The sequence below is a fragment of the Pseudorasbora parva genome, chromosome 18 (assembly GCF_024679245.1).
Source record: "Pseudorasbora parva isolate DD20220531a chromosome 18, ASM2467924v1, whole genome shotgun sequence".
NCBI classification, from domain to species: Eukaryota; Metazoa; Chordata; class Actinopteri; order Cypriniformes; family Gobionidae; genus Pseudorasbora; species Pseudorasbora parva.
In genome coordinates, this window is record NC_090189.1 from 15,233,089 (window position 1) to 15,252,921 (window position 19,833).

Below are 19,833 nucleotides of genomic sequence, written 5' to 3' on the forward strand. Positions count from 1 at the left end.
GGCTGTGTCTGTACGCCTTTCCCCCTCTGGCGTTGCTCCCAGGAGTGCTGGAGAGAGTACGGCTAGACTTATTCATAAGTGTAACAAATATGACCACATTTCGCCGGTTCTTAAATCTTTACACTGGCTGCTGGTTCGACAGAGAATTGATTTAAAAATTTTAATGTTTGTTTTTAAATCCCTGCATAATTTAGCTCCTAGCTATCTCTCTGTTCTTGTTAACCCATACATTCCGTCCAGAAACTTAAGGTCGATCGACCAGGCTCTGCTTGTAGTCCCTCGTGTTCGACTAAAGCGCAGAGGGGAGCGCGCTTTTGCAGTGGCAGGGCTGCGATTCTGGAACAACCTGCCCTTAGAGATCAGGGTTGCCATATTGGGCGGTTTCGCAATCTATTTTGCGGGCAAAAATGGGTTTGGGCGGGTGGATAAACATTGGGCTGGTTTTGGATCAGTGTGGCGGGTTTTTTGTAGCCGAAACACCGGCACTTCAGATCCTTCTTCCTGCGACCCTCTGTTGTTCAACAGGCAGCAAGCTCTGGCCTGGCTGTTGTGTTTTGTGTAGATGGCCCGCTATGCACGAACATTTTGCTTCTGCAAAGAGCGCACTGACACATGTTCTATAAATATGGTCAGCGCGATTTTCATGTAATGTTATTCATGAATATGCATGTTTCATGGAATCAATAGAATGACTACGGACAGAGGCATAGAAAGTCTGTGTAATTTTTTGTTTATTCATTATTCTATTACGGAATTAAATATGTAATTTAAAAAAGGGTGCAGCTTGATTTTTTTGTTTAAAAGAAAAAAAGCAGAAATGGCTGTATTTTGTTTTCCAAATATATTGTCATCAAATAATAGTATTAGAAAATTGGACGACATTTCCGATCGTTTTTTAATTTGTAGGCCTAATCATTATTTGTAAGTTTATTGTGTTTCATTTTACTGATCCTTTCTTTATCTGGAAATAATTGTACAAAAGAACATTTGCAAATGTATCTTTTTTATATGAATCTGTTCGTTTTTAGTTTATAAAAATGCGAAACATCGCTAATTTAAAAAAAAAAATTATAAAAAAAAGTTCTTTTATTTTGTGCGCATGGAATTAGTGTATAGGCTAGCCTGTTTTGATATAAATGTTGTTATTCAAAATAGTATTTAAAAATACAACAACCATTCCATTTAATAATTTTTTCCATGGTTAAAAACAAAAAAGGAATGGACACAAAAGTACAAAGAACGTTGCATGAATTTCATTAATGTGGTTTCTGAATTCAGATAGGCTAGTCGATACATGGGTAATTTTAAAGCTTATAAATGATTTCAATGTAGGCTATTTAAACGAGAAACAAGCCCCCCCCCCCCCCCCCCCCCCCAAAAAGGGCGGTTTTTGGGCGGTTTTACGCGAAGTTTTGGGATGGAAAACCCTGCTGGCATCTGGCAACCCTGTTAGAGATTAGAATGGCTAATACCCTGACAGTTTTTAAGTCTATGTTAGAAACGTTCCTGTTTTCTCTAGCTTTTTGACTACTTTTGATTGTTTTGCACTGTCTGTTGTGTTATGTTAGCGCTTAACTTGACACTTTTAATTTATCACTTCCCTCTTATCATCTGATATTGAGTTCTCTTTGCCTTTTGCTGTATTATGTTACTGCCTAAATTTGTTCTGCATTTATCTCTATTGTCCTTTCTTAGTCTGCTATTGTTCTGCAAATGCTGCTTTTCTAATTATTATTATTATTTGTCTGCTAATGCTATTTGATTCTATTACTGCTTTCTGTCTTGATATTTAATTTGTATTGCTTTTTCTTCTATGTTCTGTGTTTTGTTTAGTTTTTCTTTGGACTTTTATCTGGACTTTTATCTGGACTTTTATCTTTTATCTATCTTCACATGTAATTGCTTAATCAGTGTTTCAACAGTGGAAAGACGTCGAAAAATCAGCTTGTGAACAATGTCACGTAATGTCACATGTACCTCAGAAAAAAAAATCAGTGTCCATAAAGAGACCAGATTCAGAGACCACTCGTTAGTCAACAAGTGAAATGAACTCTAGAGAGGAGCATTTTGATACATTTATGCACAACATTACATGGCTATTCATTATAATTTTTAATGCATTTCGATATTAATGCATGTTTGAATAAATCCGCCAAGTTTTTATAATTGCCACCATTTAATGTTTATTTGTGTCATTTCTATCTCCCCACCCAAAATAAATTGTAGATAGAAATATGATTATGTAAATATAAAGTTAGAAATATAATATAATAATATAGCTGCAAGCAGCCATTATCGGGGCCAAGTGCAAAGAAGAAGACAAGACATGCCAGCATGGCTGGAAGTCTCAAACCAACTGCAACAATGAGCCATTGAAGACCTATTAAGTTGATTTTAGGCAAAATATCAGTACATTTTTAAACACAGTCAAAAGTAATGATTTAATGGTGTATTTCTTTCAACCAATAGGTGACACTGTTATTAAACTGATGTGGTGTAGTCGGAATGAGGTGACAATGCCACATGCAAAGTTTGGTGTCAATATGTCAAAGCATTGCAGAGATACATCCTCAAGAGTCATTTTTGCATCATGGCTCAACTCTGTTGCAGTGGTATATGAAAACTGTTTTGTCTATCAACACGAAATCCATAATTATTTGTCGGCATGGTCTGAGGACAATACGGTTCAATTTTTGTGAAAATCAGACAAACGGTCTAGGATGAGTTTGAAAAAGTAGGTTTTTAACAAATAACAAGATGGAGGACAGATAAGTTTGCAAAATATGGCAAAATTGGTATCCATGTTCTCGGCATGATCCAATAAATGTATTATGACGAGTTTCATTACAATAGGCTTATTTAATCGAAAGTTATTAGCATTTTTGTACATTTTATTACAACTTTTGACCACAAAGCTGCCCCGAAACTTTTTAAGTACCTTCAGGACATAGAGCTGAAGACACATACCAAGTTTTGTAACGATACGCTAATGCATTCGTAAATTATAGCATTAGCATTTTAAACCATAATAGTGCAGCGTCGAAACTCGAGCTGCGTCGAAACACTAGGGGAATGCCTCTGCGTGATGCGTCATGATGCACTCGTGAAATCAGTCCAATAACGGGGAGATACGTCAGAGGCGGGTGACGTCATCGACCAGGAAGCTATAAAGCACACCCGGACCAAACAGTCATTAGCTTCTGTCCCTTCACAAAGCGCTCTGTGTGAATATTGTATGTCCATTTATTGTGTGTGTGTTGAAAGAAAGAAAAAGAAAAGAAATATGGCAAGCAGTCAGTTTAGGCGTTGTGTCACTCCCTGCCCACGTTACATCACGGGTGGGGATACACACGACCTATGTGTGATGTGTTTGGGGCTCGAGCATGCCCAGTCAGCTCTCGAGGGGGTTGGCTGCGAGCATTACGAGAGACTCCCATTGCGCACGTTAAGATCACGCCGGGCACTCTTCGAGGAGAGTGCTTTGGCTCGCGGTCCTCAGGGCTCGGGTCCCGCTGTTGCCGAGGCGCAGCGAAGGCTCGCGTCCTGGGGATCGCAGATGGATCTAGTGGCGGGGTTAGAGACAGGTGATCCCCTATCTCTGCCCTTACCCGCTGAATCTCATGCCTCAGCTTGTGAGTTGGAAGCACGCTCTGCGGTTTCTACCGCTCACGCTGAGGCACATGATCAGCAGCATTCCAGTTCCAAGGAACTGGATGTTGTTAGTGTGGATGAAACTGATGTTTTATTGCCACCTATGCACACACACGCTCAGGAGGAGCTAATGGAGGTTGTGACTCGCGCCGTAGCCAGATTGAGTTTAGACTGGCCGGCCGAGCAACAAGATACACAGCAGAGACAAAGAAACACTTTCAGAGAGTGTTAGGGCTGATGGCAGCAGCGTCCAACGTGATACCTTTTGGCCTGCTGTACATGAAACCCTTACAGTGGTGGCTCAGGACCAAGGGGTTCTCCCCGAGGGGAAATCCCTTTCGCTTGATCAAGGTCATGCGGCATTGCCTACGTGCCTTGGTGAAGTGTAAGGATCCTTGGTTCCTGTCCCAAGGTCCAGTTCTGGGGGCTCCTTGTCGTCGCGTGACGCTAACGATGGATGCCTCCCTAACAGGCTGGGGGGCGGTCATGAGTGGCCGCTCGGCCCAGGGTCTGTGGAGCGGCCGTCAGCTCTCCTGGCACATAAACCAGCTGGAGCTGATGGCCGTGTTCCTGTCACTCAAACACTTTCTCCCGGACCTGTGGGGCCACCATGTGCTAGTTCGGTCGGACAACACATCGGTGGTCTCGTACATAAATCGCCAGGGGGGGCTAAGATCGCGCCGGTTATGGAATCTGGCGCATCGAGTGTTGACAAGGGCTCAGGGCAAAAAGCTGTCGCTCAGAGCAAGTTTACATCCCGGGGGTCCTGAATGTAGTGGCAGACTCCCTGTCGAGGCAGGGAATGGAGACTCCACCCCGAGGTGGTGGAGGAGCTGTGGATTCGCTTCGGGCGAGCTCAGGTGGATCTGTTTGCGTCTCAAGAGACAACGCACTGTCCGTTATTCTTCACCCTCACACATCCAGCCCCACTGGGGCTGGACGCAATGGTACAGACGTGGCCGAGGCTGTGTCTGTACGCCTTTCCCCCTCTGGCGTTGCTCCCAGGAGTGCTGGAGAGAGTACGCGGGGACGGGGCCCAGCTCTTATTGATAGCCCCGTTCTGGCCAGGCCGAGTATGGCTGTCCGATATTATATCTCTCCTCGAGGGTCCTCCCTGGGAAATTCCCGTCAGGAGGGACCTTCTCTCGCAGGCCGGGGGGTCAGTACTGCACCCCCGGCCGGAGCTGTGGAAACTATGGGCTTGGCCTCTGAGGGGGCCCAGCTCATAGACAGGGGTCTAAGTACTGAGGTGATAGAAACCATGTTGCACTCCAGAGCACCACCCACAAGGAGACTTTATGCACTCAAATGGAGAGTTTTCGTCGCCTGGTGTACAGGCCAGGCTTTGGACCCTGTTGACTGCCCAGTCGGTTCAGTACTTGAGTTCTTACAAGAAAAATGCTCTGCAGGGTTATCCCCTTCGACGCTGAAGGTGTATATGTCGGCTATATCGGCCTATCACACGCCGTTAGATAATGCATCGTTAGAGAGACACCCGTGGGTCACGCGTTTCCTTCGTGGTACTTTGAGGCTCAGACCTGCGGCACGCTCGAGGGTGCCTACTTGGGACTTGGCCATAGTTTTGAAAGGCCTTATGTTAGCCCTGTTCGAGCCATTAGAAGAAGTGTCAGAAAAGTTCCTCACTTTAAAAACGGTATTCCTTCTGGCTATTTCATCCTTGAAGAGAGTAGGAGACCTACAGGCTCTATCAGTAGCACCCTCTTGCCTCAAGTTTGCACCGGGAATGGTGAAGGCATTTCTCTTCCCGAGGGAAGGATATGTGCCTAAGGTCCCGACCAATGTGCCGGGACCAGTAATGCTGCAGGCTTTATGTCCGCCTCCTTTCATTAATCAAGACCAAGAGAAGCTGAATCTGCTGTGTCCGGTCAGGGCCCTAGACGCATATGTCCACAGAGCTGCCCTGTGGCAAAAATCAGAACAATTGTTTGTGTGTTTTGGGTCTCCAAGTAAGGGAAAACCGGCTTCAAAGCAGACGCTTAGCAAGTGGATAGTCGAGGCTATTTCACTCGCTTACGAGTCGGTCGGACAGCCTTCACCAATGAGGGTCCGTGCTCACTCCACCAGGAGTATGGCTGCCTCTATGGCTCTCATTTCAGGAGTTTCACTCTCAGAGGTGTGTGATGTGGCAGGGTGGTCCTCTCCGCATACGTTTGTGAGGTTCTATAATCTAGATGTGGCCTCTACCCCAGGGTCCCGGGTGTTTCTGGGTTGAGCGAAATTCACACATACAGAATTTTGGGACTCTGGCGACGTGGGTATTAAGTTCCCCTAGTGTTTCGATGCAGCTCGAGTTCCCTCGAGATAGGGAACGTCTCAGGTTACGTATGTAACCATGGTTCCCTGAGAAGGAATGAGACGCTGCGTCGCTATGCCATACTCCCGGCATGCCTGTGATCGATTTGTTTGGCTTTTTCAGAAGCTAATGACTGTTTGGTCCGGGTGTGCTTTATAGCTTCCTGGTCGATGACGTCACCCGCCTATGATGTATCTCCCCGCTATTGGACTGATTTCACGAGTGCTTCATGACGCATCATGCAGAGGCATTCCCCTAGCATTTCGACGCAGCATCTCATTCCCTCTCAGGGAACCATGGTTTCATACGTAACCTGAGACGTTTTTTGTTCTGGATTTATAGACATTAGATGAAAAAACACGTAAAACAAGACTGACACCTGACTTTGATTGGATTTTACTACCCCTTACTATCAATATTTTTACATTTGAGCATTAACATATAGCTAGCGACCTATGTTTCCGAACTTCAGACGCTGGTTTCGACTCGATCGGACTAGCGGTTTCGAAGATATCAGCAAATGTTTTTTAAGCACTAAATTATAACGCTGCACAAACCATATGCCGAAACCTGGCAAGTCTGGTATCGTTGGACTTGGCAAGAAATCAGGAGACCAAAAAAGTCACTCCCATTAAAATATGTCAACCACACCAAAATTATAGGCGTTTGGGGAAAAAAAGTATCCACTAGGTGGCACTGTTTCGAAACTTCTCAGGCTACTTCAGGGCATTGTGGTGATGACCCATACCAAGTTTCGTAACAATCCGTTCATGCGTTCATAAAATACAACATTTTAGCACATAATTCAAAATGGCCAACATCCAAAATGGCCGACATGGTAAAATCGGATATCAGTCGACTCGGCATGAAGCCCTAATTCTAATGAGACCAATTGATTTTTGGATAAACAGTTCAGAAGTTATAATCAAAATAGGCTCTTTTTTTTTACCTCCGGACCAGTAGGTGGCGCTGCGCCGAAACACTGCATGTTGCCTCAAGTCATGCTTGTGATGACATGTACCAAGTTTGGTTTGAATATGATAAAGTGTTGCAGAGATATTGCCATAAGTGTGTGTTTTGCAAACGTTACATAAAATGTTTTTGCGCGTCTATCAAAAATGATTTGACGAATCAAGATTTGCAAGATTTTTTGTCGGCATGATCTGTTTCAATTTTGGTGAAAATCGGAGCAACGGCTTAGGAGGAGTTCGAAAAAGTAGGTTTTTAAGAAAATTTAAAATGGCGGGAAAATTTGCATACCGGAAAATTACATCATAGGGTGCTATAGAATTGGCTTGAGCCAAGGAATCAGAGGAAAAAAGAATTTAGTTTCTAGCAATTAGGGTTGAAAAGTTATTAGCATAAATATGACTGGAGTTTTGGACAGGTGGTGGAGCTAGAGAGAATGAGTGAGGAACTCCAAATTTGGTGTGATTACTAATGGGACTATCCTCTATCTGTGTGCCAAATTTCATAACTTTCCTGCAAGCGGTTCTATGGGCTGCCATAGACTTCCAGAGCGGAAGAAGAAGAAGAAGAAGAAGAAGAAGAAGAAGAAGAAGAAGAAGAAGAAGAAGAAGAAGAAGAAGAAGAAGAAGAAGAAGAAGAAGAAGACTAACGGTTTCAATAGGTGCATTTTGCACCTTCGGTTCTTGACCCCTAATAATAACTTTATTATTATAAAAAAAAAAAAAAAAAAAAAAAAAAAAAACACATCCCAGCTTTGAAGACCATATCAAAAACCTCTGCGAGACATCTTTCTATCATCTCAGGAATATTGCTAAACTCCGTCCAACACTAACCTTAGCAGATGCTGAAAAACTGGTCCAAGCCGTTGTCTCCTCCAGACTGGATTACTGTAACACACTTCTCATCAGGATCCCTAACAAAAACTTGCAGAGACTGTAGTGTGCAGAAAAGTGCAGCAAGGATCCTGTTGAGAGTTTGAAAATACAATCACATCACACCCATTCTCCATTCACTTCACTGGCTTCCTGTTTGTGCCAGGATTGAATATAAGGCCTCCCTTCTAACTCACCAGTGAATCACTTCAAACAAATTCAAACCTCCTTCATCTTCCTAAGACTAAGCTCTGCACTATGGGTGATCTGGCTTTCTGCTCTGCCACTCCTCAGATGTGGAATGTCCTACCTAACCATCTGAGGGCAGTTCAAGCTCTTGAGACATGGACTTAATGTTTTTTTGTTTTTTTTGGGGGGGGGGGGGGCTAATGTCTTTTAGCTATTAAATCTATTAGTATTTTGCCATTTTTAAATGATCTTAACTGTAGCACTTTGAGATTAGTTCCAAATGTAAAGTGTAATACAAATAAAATGTATTATTATTATTATTATTATTATTATTATTATTATTATTATTATTATTGCTTAAGTATGCATCTTATATTGACACCTATCAGTATAATTTACTTATTTAATGGTTAATTACTAATTTCTTTAGAGAAATTTCTACAGTCACACATTATAAATGTGACATTGTAAATGGGAAAAAAACTTAAATAGTATCATATCAATATACTAATCTTTTGTGTTTTCAACAGGTTTCTTTACCCTCACGCAGTGTGTCCCTCAGTATGTTTTTGTGAATGAATTCAAGACTTGGGCAGAAGCTCAGAGATACTGTAGAGACAAATACACTGATCTGGCCATCATTGAGAATGAACAACAGACGGTTCAGTTATTGGACACAGTGAATGATGATTCCATTGATTTGGCCTGGATTGGACTCTATGATGATCTGAACAGTTGGAAATGGACTCTAGAGGACAGTGTTTTCTTCAAGGTGGGAGAGAAAGACTTCAGGAACTGGTATAACCCAGGACCAAGCAATTATGGAGGACAAAGTTTGTGTGCGTATGTGAATATGTATACAGGGATATGGTCTACAGCAGACTGCAGCAATATGTTGTTTCCTACTATTTGCTATGATGGTAAGCTGTTCCAATAAAATGTCTAAGACAGTGAACAAAAATTGAAAACGACCAACCCAACCATCTAAACTTAATATGATATTAATATCTTTCAGGAAGAGAAAATGCCAGTACTACTTATGTTCGAATTTACCAGTACAAAAACTGGACTGAAGCTCAGAGTTACTGCAGAGAACATCACACAGACCTCGTCAGTATCAGGAATGAGACTGAAAACCAGAAGATCCAGTATTTATTACAGGATTATTCTTATTCTTACAGTGTTTGGATTGGACTGTACAGAACCAGATCTTGGTCAGATCAGAGCAACTCTTCATTCAGTAACTGGAGCACAGGACAGCCAGATACTGCAGGATCCTGCACTGTAGTCTCATTCAGTGACTCTGGGAAATGGACAGATGAAAACTGCAATACTGCATTTCCTTTCATTTGCCACAGTGGTGAGATCATAAATTGATAATCACCCAAAATTAGATCATCATCATTTACTCACCCTCTTGTCATTCAAGACTTGTATAACATGTATAACTAAAGAGTTTTCTTAGCTCAACAACTTGCATAAATAAATCAAAAATAAAATGTACACAACATTTCTCAGAATATGTTCTTTTGTCTTCCACAGGAGAAATAATGTTATATAGCTACAAAATGACATGTGGGTCAGTAAATCATGGCTGAATAATTATTATTATTATTTGGGTAAACTTATAGCATCTTTTCTATATTTGATAATAATCTATGAAATCTATAAATATCACACAATGTATAACCGCAAAGGCTGTACTGAATGAGAAAGCAAAAGCTTTTTCAGCAGTCTCAGATTGTAGACCCTATTGAATTTTATCACAAATATTTAGGATACTTTGATACATAAAATAAAAATAAAACACTTGTTTCTTCTAGTTACAGCATTAGCATCATCCCATCAGTATCACTTTGTGAATGAGTCTAAGACCTGGACAGAAGCTCAGAGATACTGCAGACAGAATTACACTGATCTGGCCACCATTGATAACATGGAGGAAATGAACAGTCTGATTAACACAGTTAATGGGAGTTACAATGGTTCAGCCTGGATTGGACAGTATGATGATGTGAACAGCTGGAGATGGTCACTGGAAAACAATGATTTCTATCAGAAAGGAGAGAGAGATTTCAGGAATTGGTATCATGAACCGGACAACTATGGGGGGAAAGAATTGTGTGTTTACATGGATTATAGTGGAAAATGGAATGATATGTCATGTGACAACACTCTGTACTTCATTTGCTATGATGGTAAGGGCATTTATTTTGTTTTAGATATTAATTTAGAGACATGTTTTTCAATGAGAGCTATGTTAATATGTTTGTCATATTTCATTTCTTAGGTAGAGAGAATGCTACACAGAGTTACATCAGAATCAATGATGGGAAAACCTGGTCAGATGCTCGTAGATACTGCAGAGATCATTACACAGATCTTGCCAATGTGAGAAATCAGACTGAGAACCAGAGGATCCTTGAGATAGCAGGTGGAGGAGTCTGGATCGGACTGTACAGAAACAGGGTTTGGTCAAATAATCAGATTACCAGTTATCAGAACTGGAGACCACAAATTCCTTATTTACCACAGCAACCAGATAATGGAAATAATCTATATTACGAAAATGGATATCAGCACTGCACTGCAGTATCATTCAGATATTCAGGCCGATGGACAGATGAGGTCTGTGTATCCAGCATTCCTTTCTTCTGCTACAGCAGTAAGTTCACTCACTTTGTTTAAGCCATTATTTAGGAATGAGAAAGACTTTCAGCAACTGTCTGTCTCCAATATGAAAGATCAAAGTATTTAAATTAGGCTAAAGACACCAGGCCTAAATATGTGGATTATATATATATATATATATATATATATATATATATATATATATATATATATATATATATATATATATATATATTTGGTGTATACATTCCACGACATTGCACACTTGCACTATTTATACACATTTTTCGTGAGATCCAGCTGATATATTAGATAAAGTAATTCACCACAATAGTGACCTAAAACAGAACAACCTTTTAAACAACAAAACACAAAATACAATGGATATATAGAAACTGTTGAGGGTCCAATCAGAGATTTGTACATACATTTCATACAAAATTCTGTGCATTATTCTACCACAAATGGCTTCCACGGGACTTAATGTTATCATTATTAATGATAAAACTAATCAGCCTGTCAGTTCTACTGTCACCACCAAACCTGACTTTGTTCTTGATTTATTATTTTATTTTAAGTTGCTTTTACTAAATTACCTTGCGTTTAACTTAATTTTTTTTCTATTCTATTTTAAATGCAATGTTGGCAGGAAAATAACTTGTTTGGCTGTAATATTTAATTCAGTTCTAGTACCTTAAAGTGGTTTACCACACTACTTTTTAAATTAATTCAATCATAAGTGAAGTGTCCAAAAATGCAATCAAATCAAGTTCTATATTGTTACCTGTTGACAAGCAGTAATTGTGACATAATTGACATCAAACACTATAATAGTATTAACAACTATTAGTACAATGACAGTTCATGTCAACAATATCATGGTTTGTTGGTACATCACTGACCATGATGATTGCAACATTTATTTTCTTTGCTGAAAATCAATTCACAGGAACCTGCAGACAAACTTCATGCACCCGTCAGTATCACTTTATAAATGAGTCTAAGACCTGGACTGAAGCTCAGAGATACTGCAGACAGAATTACACTGATCTGGCCACCATTGATAACATGGAGGAAATGAAGAGGCTCATTAAAACAGTACGTGGGACTTACTTTGGCAGCGCTTGGATTGGTCTATATGATGATCTGAACAGCTGGAGATGGTCTCTGGAGAATGCAGCGTTAGAGGGAGGTTTTAAAAGCTGGTATGTCCAACAACCAGTGAACTCAGGTGGACAGAGTCTGTGTGTGTACATGTCATATTACTATGGAATATGGAGTGAAGCCTTTTGCTCCAATACACTTCCCTTTGTTTGCTATGATGGTGAGAACTACTGCTGGACTTTCTTTAGCAAGTAATTGGAACAAAATATTCATGATAATCACAAATTGTTTTAAATTGTCATAAATTGTTTTTCCACAGGAAGAGTGAATGCCAGTGCAAGTTATGTATTTGTTTATCAGTTCAAAACCTGGACTGGAGCTCAGAGATACTGTAGAGAACATCACACAGACCTCGTCAGTATCAGGAATGAGATTGAAAACTACAGAGTTCAGTCATTAACTCCTTATTATTCAGCTGTTTGGATTGGACTGTACAGAACCAGATCTTGGTCAGATCAGAGCAACTCTTCATTCAGTAACTGGAGGACAGGACAGCCAGATAATGCTGGAAACAGAGAATACTGCACTGCAGCGTCATTCAGTGACTCTGGGAACTGGACAGATGAAAACTGCAATACTGCATTACCTTTCATGTGCTACAGTGGTGAGTAGATATCTAGTAATAATATCAATAACCTTTCATTTACAATGCAACGAATGAGAATAACACACTATATTAGAACATCACAAAATAAATTGATTTTTTTATTGATATATTTTATTTAATGTAATTTCTAAAAGTGTGAAAAATGTTTTGGTTTTGTGTCTTTTACATTTTTCCTACCTTGACAGCATTAGTATTATCCAGGGAGTATCACTTTGTGAATGAGTCTAAGACCTGGACTGAAGCTCAGAGATACTGCAGACAGAATTACACTGATCTGGCCACCATTGATAACATGGAGGAAATGAACAGTCTGATTAACACAGTTAATGGGAGTTACAATGGTTCAGCCTGGATTGGACAGTATGATGATGTGAACAGCTGGAGATGGTCACTGGAAAACAATGATTTCTATCAGGAAGGAGAGAGAGATTTTAGAAACTTTAATCATGAACCGAACAACAGATGGGGGAACGACCTGTGTGTTTACATTGATAGTAATGGAAACTGGTTTGATTCATCATGTGACAATACAAACACATTTGTCTGTTATGATGGTAAGACAATATTAAGTATACATTATATTGTATATATTATATTGTTTCCTTTCAGTGAAACATTAATCAGTAAATTAAAGTCTCAACAAATGTCACTGTCAGTATTGTGGTATCTCTAGAACATTTCTAGCTTAGTTGGCTCGGATCAAAACCCAAGTATAACATATTCTAATGGAAACATTATGTAAATGGCTCAAATTTATGCATTTCAAATGATTTTAATGTATATTTTTATCATAGGTAGAGTAAATGCCTCTCAGAAATATGTTGGGGTTTGGCAGCTTAAGAACTGGACTGAAGCTCAGAGCTACTGCAGAGAGAAATACACAGACCTGGCCAGCGTGAGAAATGAGACAGAGCGTCAACAGATACAACAGATACGGAGCTATAGTTATTTTTATGGTTATAATGTATGGATTGGTCTGCACAGAAGCCGACTGTGGTCAGATCAGAGCAGCTCTTCCTTCACATATTGGCTGCCATACACTCAAGGTGATGTTGCACAACCAGATAATGGTGTAAATGTCCCAGGACAGGAGGGCGCTCAACACTGCACAGCTGTGTCTTTAAAATACTTTGGTCAGTGGACAGATGAGAGATGCTTTGCCAGTTTGCCTTTCTTCTGTTACAGTGGTGAGAAAACATATCTTCTATAATTAAATAAAATAATAAATATCTGGCTCTCACATGCAAAAACAAGATAATGTGGATGTAAATGTGAATTCTGTAAAATAAAAAGAAATAAAAAAACATCTTCTGTTTGCTTTTTGGTGAACATGATGACCATCACATCAACACTTTTTCAGATGAGTATGGTATGTTTGTGTGGATATGAGGTCCATTTGTTTATTTAGTTATCAAATCTCAAAACATAAATGTACATTTTTAAACTGTATAAGAGTATCAAAACACCTGACCCCCTTTTTTTCTTTTTTTTTCTTTCTTTTTTTTCTTCATCAGTGATGGGAATGCGAATAGAAGTTACAAGTCTAGAACATTTGTCAGAGTCTCAGATTGAAGATCTGGTGATTATACAGGTGAGGAACTCAACAACAGTAACAGTCACTTATTTACTTTTTACATTAAACTTACATGTAATAAATTCTTTAAAGCACATGAAAGGTTGTTAATAAAGCTCTTACATTTTCAGTTACAAGAGGAGCTGATCAAGCTCGGACTTCCCAGCAACGCCACCATGCATTTGAGAGACTATCGTAAGATCAATCCCTGATGGAGAAGGACAACGCTTCGCAGTTTCTAATAAATACAGTTCTCAATACTTAATCAAGAATGACATTATATTATAATTACACGGTCTCACCCCCAACTCGTCACATATTGATGCTTGGTCAGGACCCCTGTGTTACATTTTAATGCACAAGGTGTAATTTTTCGACGAGCAGGGTGCTTTATTAATTTCAATGAGAAACATTTGGCGTCATACACAGACGTATTGGGCATATCATCATAATGAAATTATATATTGGGTTATGATTTTGCCATTATGACAGGTTGGAGTATATTTTATTTTATTTTATTTTCACTAGTTAGACATGTTTTAACATGTAACCCAACCCAACCCCATCCCATCCCTAAACCTACTCATTTGTGTATTATATGATATAAAACACATAACAGGCAGATACGACTGCATGCACAATTTATTCAAAAAGTTCAATTCCAACCGTTCCAAGGACAAACGATTGATTTGTGTAAAGAAAATCTTCAAAAGCGATCAGCGTCTCTATCCGCTGAGGATCATGCACACATAACATTTTTAAAATTACCGCCCGATGTCAGATTTTAAATTGAAATTGGTTCTCGTATGTCTTGTGACCAATTGCATCATTACGTCAGCATTGATTCTAAAATGTCATTGGCTCTCGTGTGTCTTGTGACCGATTGCATCATGCTAAAGAGTCGTGGTATCATTTGAACGAGATATGAATGAGTTTGTTCACAGAACAGCAGGATCATCATTTCAGCGATTAAAACATTGAGATCAACTCTGTTCTTTACATGAAGACATCGTATGACTTCAGAAGACTTGGAACGCAACATGAGTTAACACTTTTATACTGGTTTGGTCAGTTTTTGCAATAAATACCTGTGACCTGTACTTGTATTTGCCTGTTATGTGTTATTGTTGAGAAGTGGATAGGTTTAGGGTAGGAGTGGGGTTAGTTGCTCCAAAATATAAAAGTAGCCTATAAATATTCATAAAATCATATCTACTTTTACAAATGCAAAAAAAAAAAAAAAAAATTAAATGCATCTTGATCTGATGCATTAGGAAAAACAATTGAAAAGTGGCAGAGGGGTCCTGACCATGCATCAATATGTGACGAATTGGGAGTGAGAACATGTTGCAAATCTATAATGACTTTTTCAAATGAATAATCCAGATTTAGTTTTTCCTAAATGTTATGTCATTGGCGTTTTTTTTTTTTTTTTAGTGAAGGACTTATTATTGAAAGTACTAACAATGAATGTAGCGTGGTTCTCAGTGTCAGAATGATGAAAAAGATCTATCAGTACAGTACAATGTACTAATTATACGTTGTAATATTTTGATCAGAATATGTAAAATGATGATTTTGTGACATTTGAAGTTTTGCATAACAATAGTACTATATTTTATGTCAGTAAAGTTGCCTAAATTTTGAAACTTTGAAAGGGAAGCTGTGTTTGTTTTATCTATTAAAAGTAGAACCAAAGGAACAAAAACATTACTAAAATAGTGATCCTGTTTTACACAAGGCTAATTCCTCTTCTTTTCACATAGCTATTTTAAAACTCAAAATCAATTAAATACACTATTTTACAACTGGATAATCAAATATTAGATCAAATTAGGTCAAATCTGCCATCCATCACTCATTTAATACACCATAGCATGAGCCTCAAGAGTTACGACACAGGTTTGACATTTTGGATTGACAACCGTACTTAATAACAGGTGTGACTCGCAAACTACCCTGTTTTAAAAAATACAATTAAAAAATGTGTCTCGTACCCACAACTGTATTAACTAAAGGTCTTCAGTTGGCCTGAGAGGTTGAGAGGAAGATAAAAATAGTAAGCAGGAGACAAGTTTTAGCAACAAAGGGTGGGCCAACTCCATAGTAAACCCTACGAATTAAGAATGGATTGTCATTAAAGTTCATGTGCATGTAAAGGCAGACGTCCCAAAACATGTCACATGCTATTAATAGCAGTTATTGAAACTGCATGACTGTTTAACATCAGGATTTTTGAATAGTATATTATATACATTTATCTCAATAGAAATTACATCTCTGAGCATGTTTACCCGAACATAGTTTAATAAAGTTCATGTAGCACAATATGAAATGTTGGCTATTGTAAGCTTTAAAGATATATTTCATTGTGAGTTAATAAAATGTTAAGAGTTGGCTCCCTGGGACAATTTTGTGCGGGACAAAAAAGTTGTGTGACTAGTACGTTTGATGACGCATTTATTATCTCAGAACATCAGCTAAGGTATTTCACCTTTGTTGTTAGTAAACTTCACAAACACAACAACATATAAGCATGTACACCTAATGACTCAAAAACATGTACATTGCAATGTCTAAGTCATCCATTAGAAGTAAGTCATCCATTAGATGGAGAGATTCAAATTCCATTCAAATCACACTTGCAGTGACATCTCTTCTGTCGTGCCCTTCCCAACCCATTCACACACACATAGCTGTGTCGACCATAGAAAGATTAAACAATTCTGATTTGAATGTGTAAATCCTTATTTGGGGATTTACTGTTGACAGATCCTCTAACATTTCGATGTGGACGGCTCGTGAAGAAAGGTCCAACAGAGAAATCGTCCCAAAACTGCCCTGATTATCTTTTATAGACTAGAGGGTGACACGGGAGTGTTTTTTCAAACCTCCCCTGTCCCACTCCCACAAAAAAAAAAATCCCGTCCCATCCCAATCCCATGAAAAAAAAATGGGGGGAAATCCCATCCCATCCCAATCCCAGAAGAATGACTCCCTCCCATTCCCGTGTTGTTTTTGTGGCCGGAATCTGTAAGTTAAAATAAAAATAAATAAATAAAACAGTGCTTGACCACTTAGTTGAATAAAAATCCAAAATGTAGTTTTTTGTTATTTTATTGAACTGAAAGCCAGATTAAACAATGCATTAAATTCATCACTGTAAATCAACTATGCAAACTCGCACAAAAACAGGCATGCTCACATACACACACATACACACACATGTGCGCAGTAAATGTTTTGAACGCTGTCTGTTTGGTTATTTCAGACTGCCCAGAAATATCGGTGAGCACAACTGAGGTATCATTTTCTGACAGTAGTTGTTTCAGTGTGGCTTATATTTTCCTCGCTACAAAGTGCACGGGAAAGCCGTCGCCTTCTCTTATTGATGGCATACCAACTTTGTGCATTAAGAGTGTGGAGTATATCATTTACTTAACCAGCCACAAAGAGGACAGCATAAAGGGACACGGCAACTAGAATTGCTCAGTGGTTAATGTAGGTTGTCTACAAACCGGAAGGTTGGTGATACGATCCCCGATCCCCGATTCCACGAGGTGTCGAGGTGTCCTGCTGCTCACAACGAGCTGGATGGTGCCTTACATGCTGACATCGCCATTGGTGTATGAATGGGTGAATGTGAGGCAAAAATATAAAGCGCTTTGGATGGCCATAGGGTCTGCTGAAATCGCTATATAAATGCAGTCCATTTACTATAAACAGCATATTTGTGTAGTTGGTATCACAGTTAGGCAGTCCAATCAGGCAAACAAAACAAGGGACAGAGGCAAAAGGGTAATCCGGGACACAGGCAAGAATTTCAACGAAACCGAGAGACAAGAAACAAGGGAAAACACTCAGAAATGCAGTTGTTACACAAACAAGACTTTGCAGTGAATGACAGAGTGAACATGATATAAATAGGCAATGATGCATTACCTTTCATTTGCTAAAGTGGTGAGTAGTGCTGCAAATTTTCACGGAGGAAATCTCACAATTGTCGCAAGTTCAATGCAGGATTCGCACAACAGCTTTTGAATGAATTCAATAAATGGACTGAAGCTCAGAGATATTACACTGATCTGGCCACCATTGATAACATAGAGGACCAGGCTGATTAACACAGTTAATAGGAGTTACAGCCTGGATTAAACAGTATGATGTGAACAGTTCTGTAGGCTACACTATCATGGGGAAGACTACGGACTTGAAAGTTGTCCAGTAGATGACTACTGACACCTTGCACAAGGAGGGCAAGACACAAAAGGTAATTGCAAAAGACGGTGGCTGTTCATATAGCTCTGTGTCCAGGCACATTAATAGTGAGGCAAAGGGAAGGAAAATATGTGGTAGAAAAAAGTGTACAAGCAATAGGGATAACTGCACTCTGGAGGGTATTGTGAAACAAAACCTATTTAAAGATGTGGGGGAGATTCACAAAGAGTGGACTGCAGCTGGAGTCAGTGCTTCAAGAATCACTACGCACAAATGTATGTAAGACATGGGTTTCAGCTGTCACATTCCTTGTGTCAAGCCACTCTTAAATAACAGATGGCGTCAGAAGCGTGTTGCCTGGGCTAAAGAAAAAAAGGACTGCTGAGTGGTCCAAAGTTATGTTCTCTGATGAAAGTAAATTTAGCATTTCCTCTGGAAATCACGGTCCCAGAGTCTGGAGGAAGCGAGGAGGCACACAATCCACGTTGCTTGAGGTCCAGTGTAAAGTTTTCAAAGTTAATGATGGTTTAGGGTGCCATGTCATCTGCTGGTGTTGGTCCACTGTGTTTTCTGAGGTCCAAGGTCAACACAGCCGTATACCAGGATGTTTTAGAGGACTTCATGCTTCCTGCTGCTGACAGACTTTATGAAGATGCAGATTTCATTTCCCAACAGGACTTGGCACCTGCACACAGTGCCAAAGCAACCAGAATCTGGCTTAAGGACCATGGTATCCCTGTTTTTAATTGGCCAGCAAACTTGCCTGACCTTAACCCCACAGAAAATATATGGGGTATTGAGAAGAGGAAGATGCGATATGCCAGACCCAACAATGCAGAAGAGCTGAAGGCCACTATCAGAGAAACCTGGGCTCTCATAACACCTGAGCAGTGCCACAGGCTGATCGACTCCATGCCACGCCGCATTACTGCAGTAATTTAGAAAAAAGGAGCTTTAACTAAGTATTAAATGCTGTACATGCTCATACTTTTCATGTCCATATTTTTCAGTTGGCCAAGATTTCTAAAAATCCTTTCTTTGTAATGGTCTTAAGTTACATTCTAATTTTCTGAGATACTGAATTTGGGATTTTCCTTAGTTATAATCATCAAAATTAAAAGAAATAAACATTCAAGATATATCAGTCTGTGTGTAATGAGTGAATATAATATACAAGTTTTGCTTTTTGAATGGAATTAGTAAAATAAATAACTTTTTGATGATATTCTAATTAAATGACCAGCACCTGTATATTCTATGATTTGTTTGTTAGTGTGAACTCGTGAACTCTCATTAGTATTAGTCGAGTATTAGTATACTGGTAGGCTTAGGGTTAGAATGTGTTGACATGTTTGCAAAGTTACTTATAGTCAGTAGAATGTCCGTTGGGGGAAACAATAAAGTGTTAGCAGATATTAAGCAGACAGTCTAGTAATGCTATAATGAGAGTTAATTGACATGAAGTTGCAAAGTTACTTACAGTCAACAGAATGTTTAAAAGGGACCATCAAAAATAAAGTGATAGGGAAATTTTAAACGGAACTAAATAATAATTATAATAATAGAAATGGTCAAAAACGGTAAACTGTAGATGCTGACCTGCATTAATAATAACATTGAACTATAAGGGCCCATTTGTTTAAAT

General features: G+C 39.3%; 1 protein-coding gene across 1 annotated transcript in view; it reads left to right on the plus strand.

Moving 5' to 3' along the window:
- Window positions 1-13,607, plus strand: part of LOC137047120 (macrophage mannose receptor 1-like) — a 62,153-nt gene extending 48,546 nt beyond the window's left edge. The window contains exons 8-12 of the mRNA XM_067424683.1: window positions 10,286-10,660; window positions 11,576-11,950; window positions 12,050-12,394; window positions 12,583-12,951; window positions 13,192-13,607. Coding sequence (XP_067280784.1) covers window positions 10,286-10,660; window positions 11,576-11,950; window positions 12,050-12,394; window positions 12,583-12,951; window positions 13,192-13,607 — 1,880 coding nt within the window. The remainder of the gene's footprint in view (window positions 1-10,285; window positions 10,661-11,575; window positions 11,951-12,049; window positions 12,395-12,582; window positions 12,952-13,191) is intronic.
- Window positions 13,608-19,833: the final 6,226 nt, after the last annotated feature.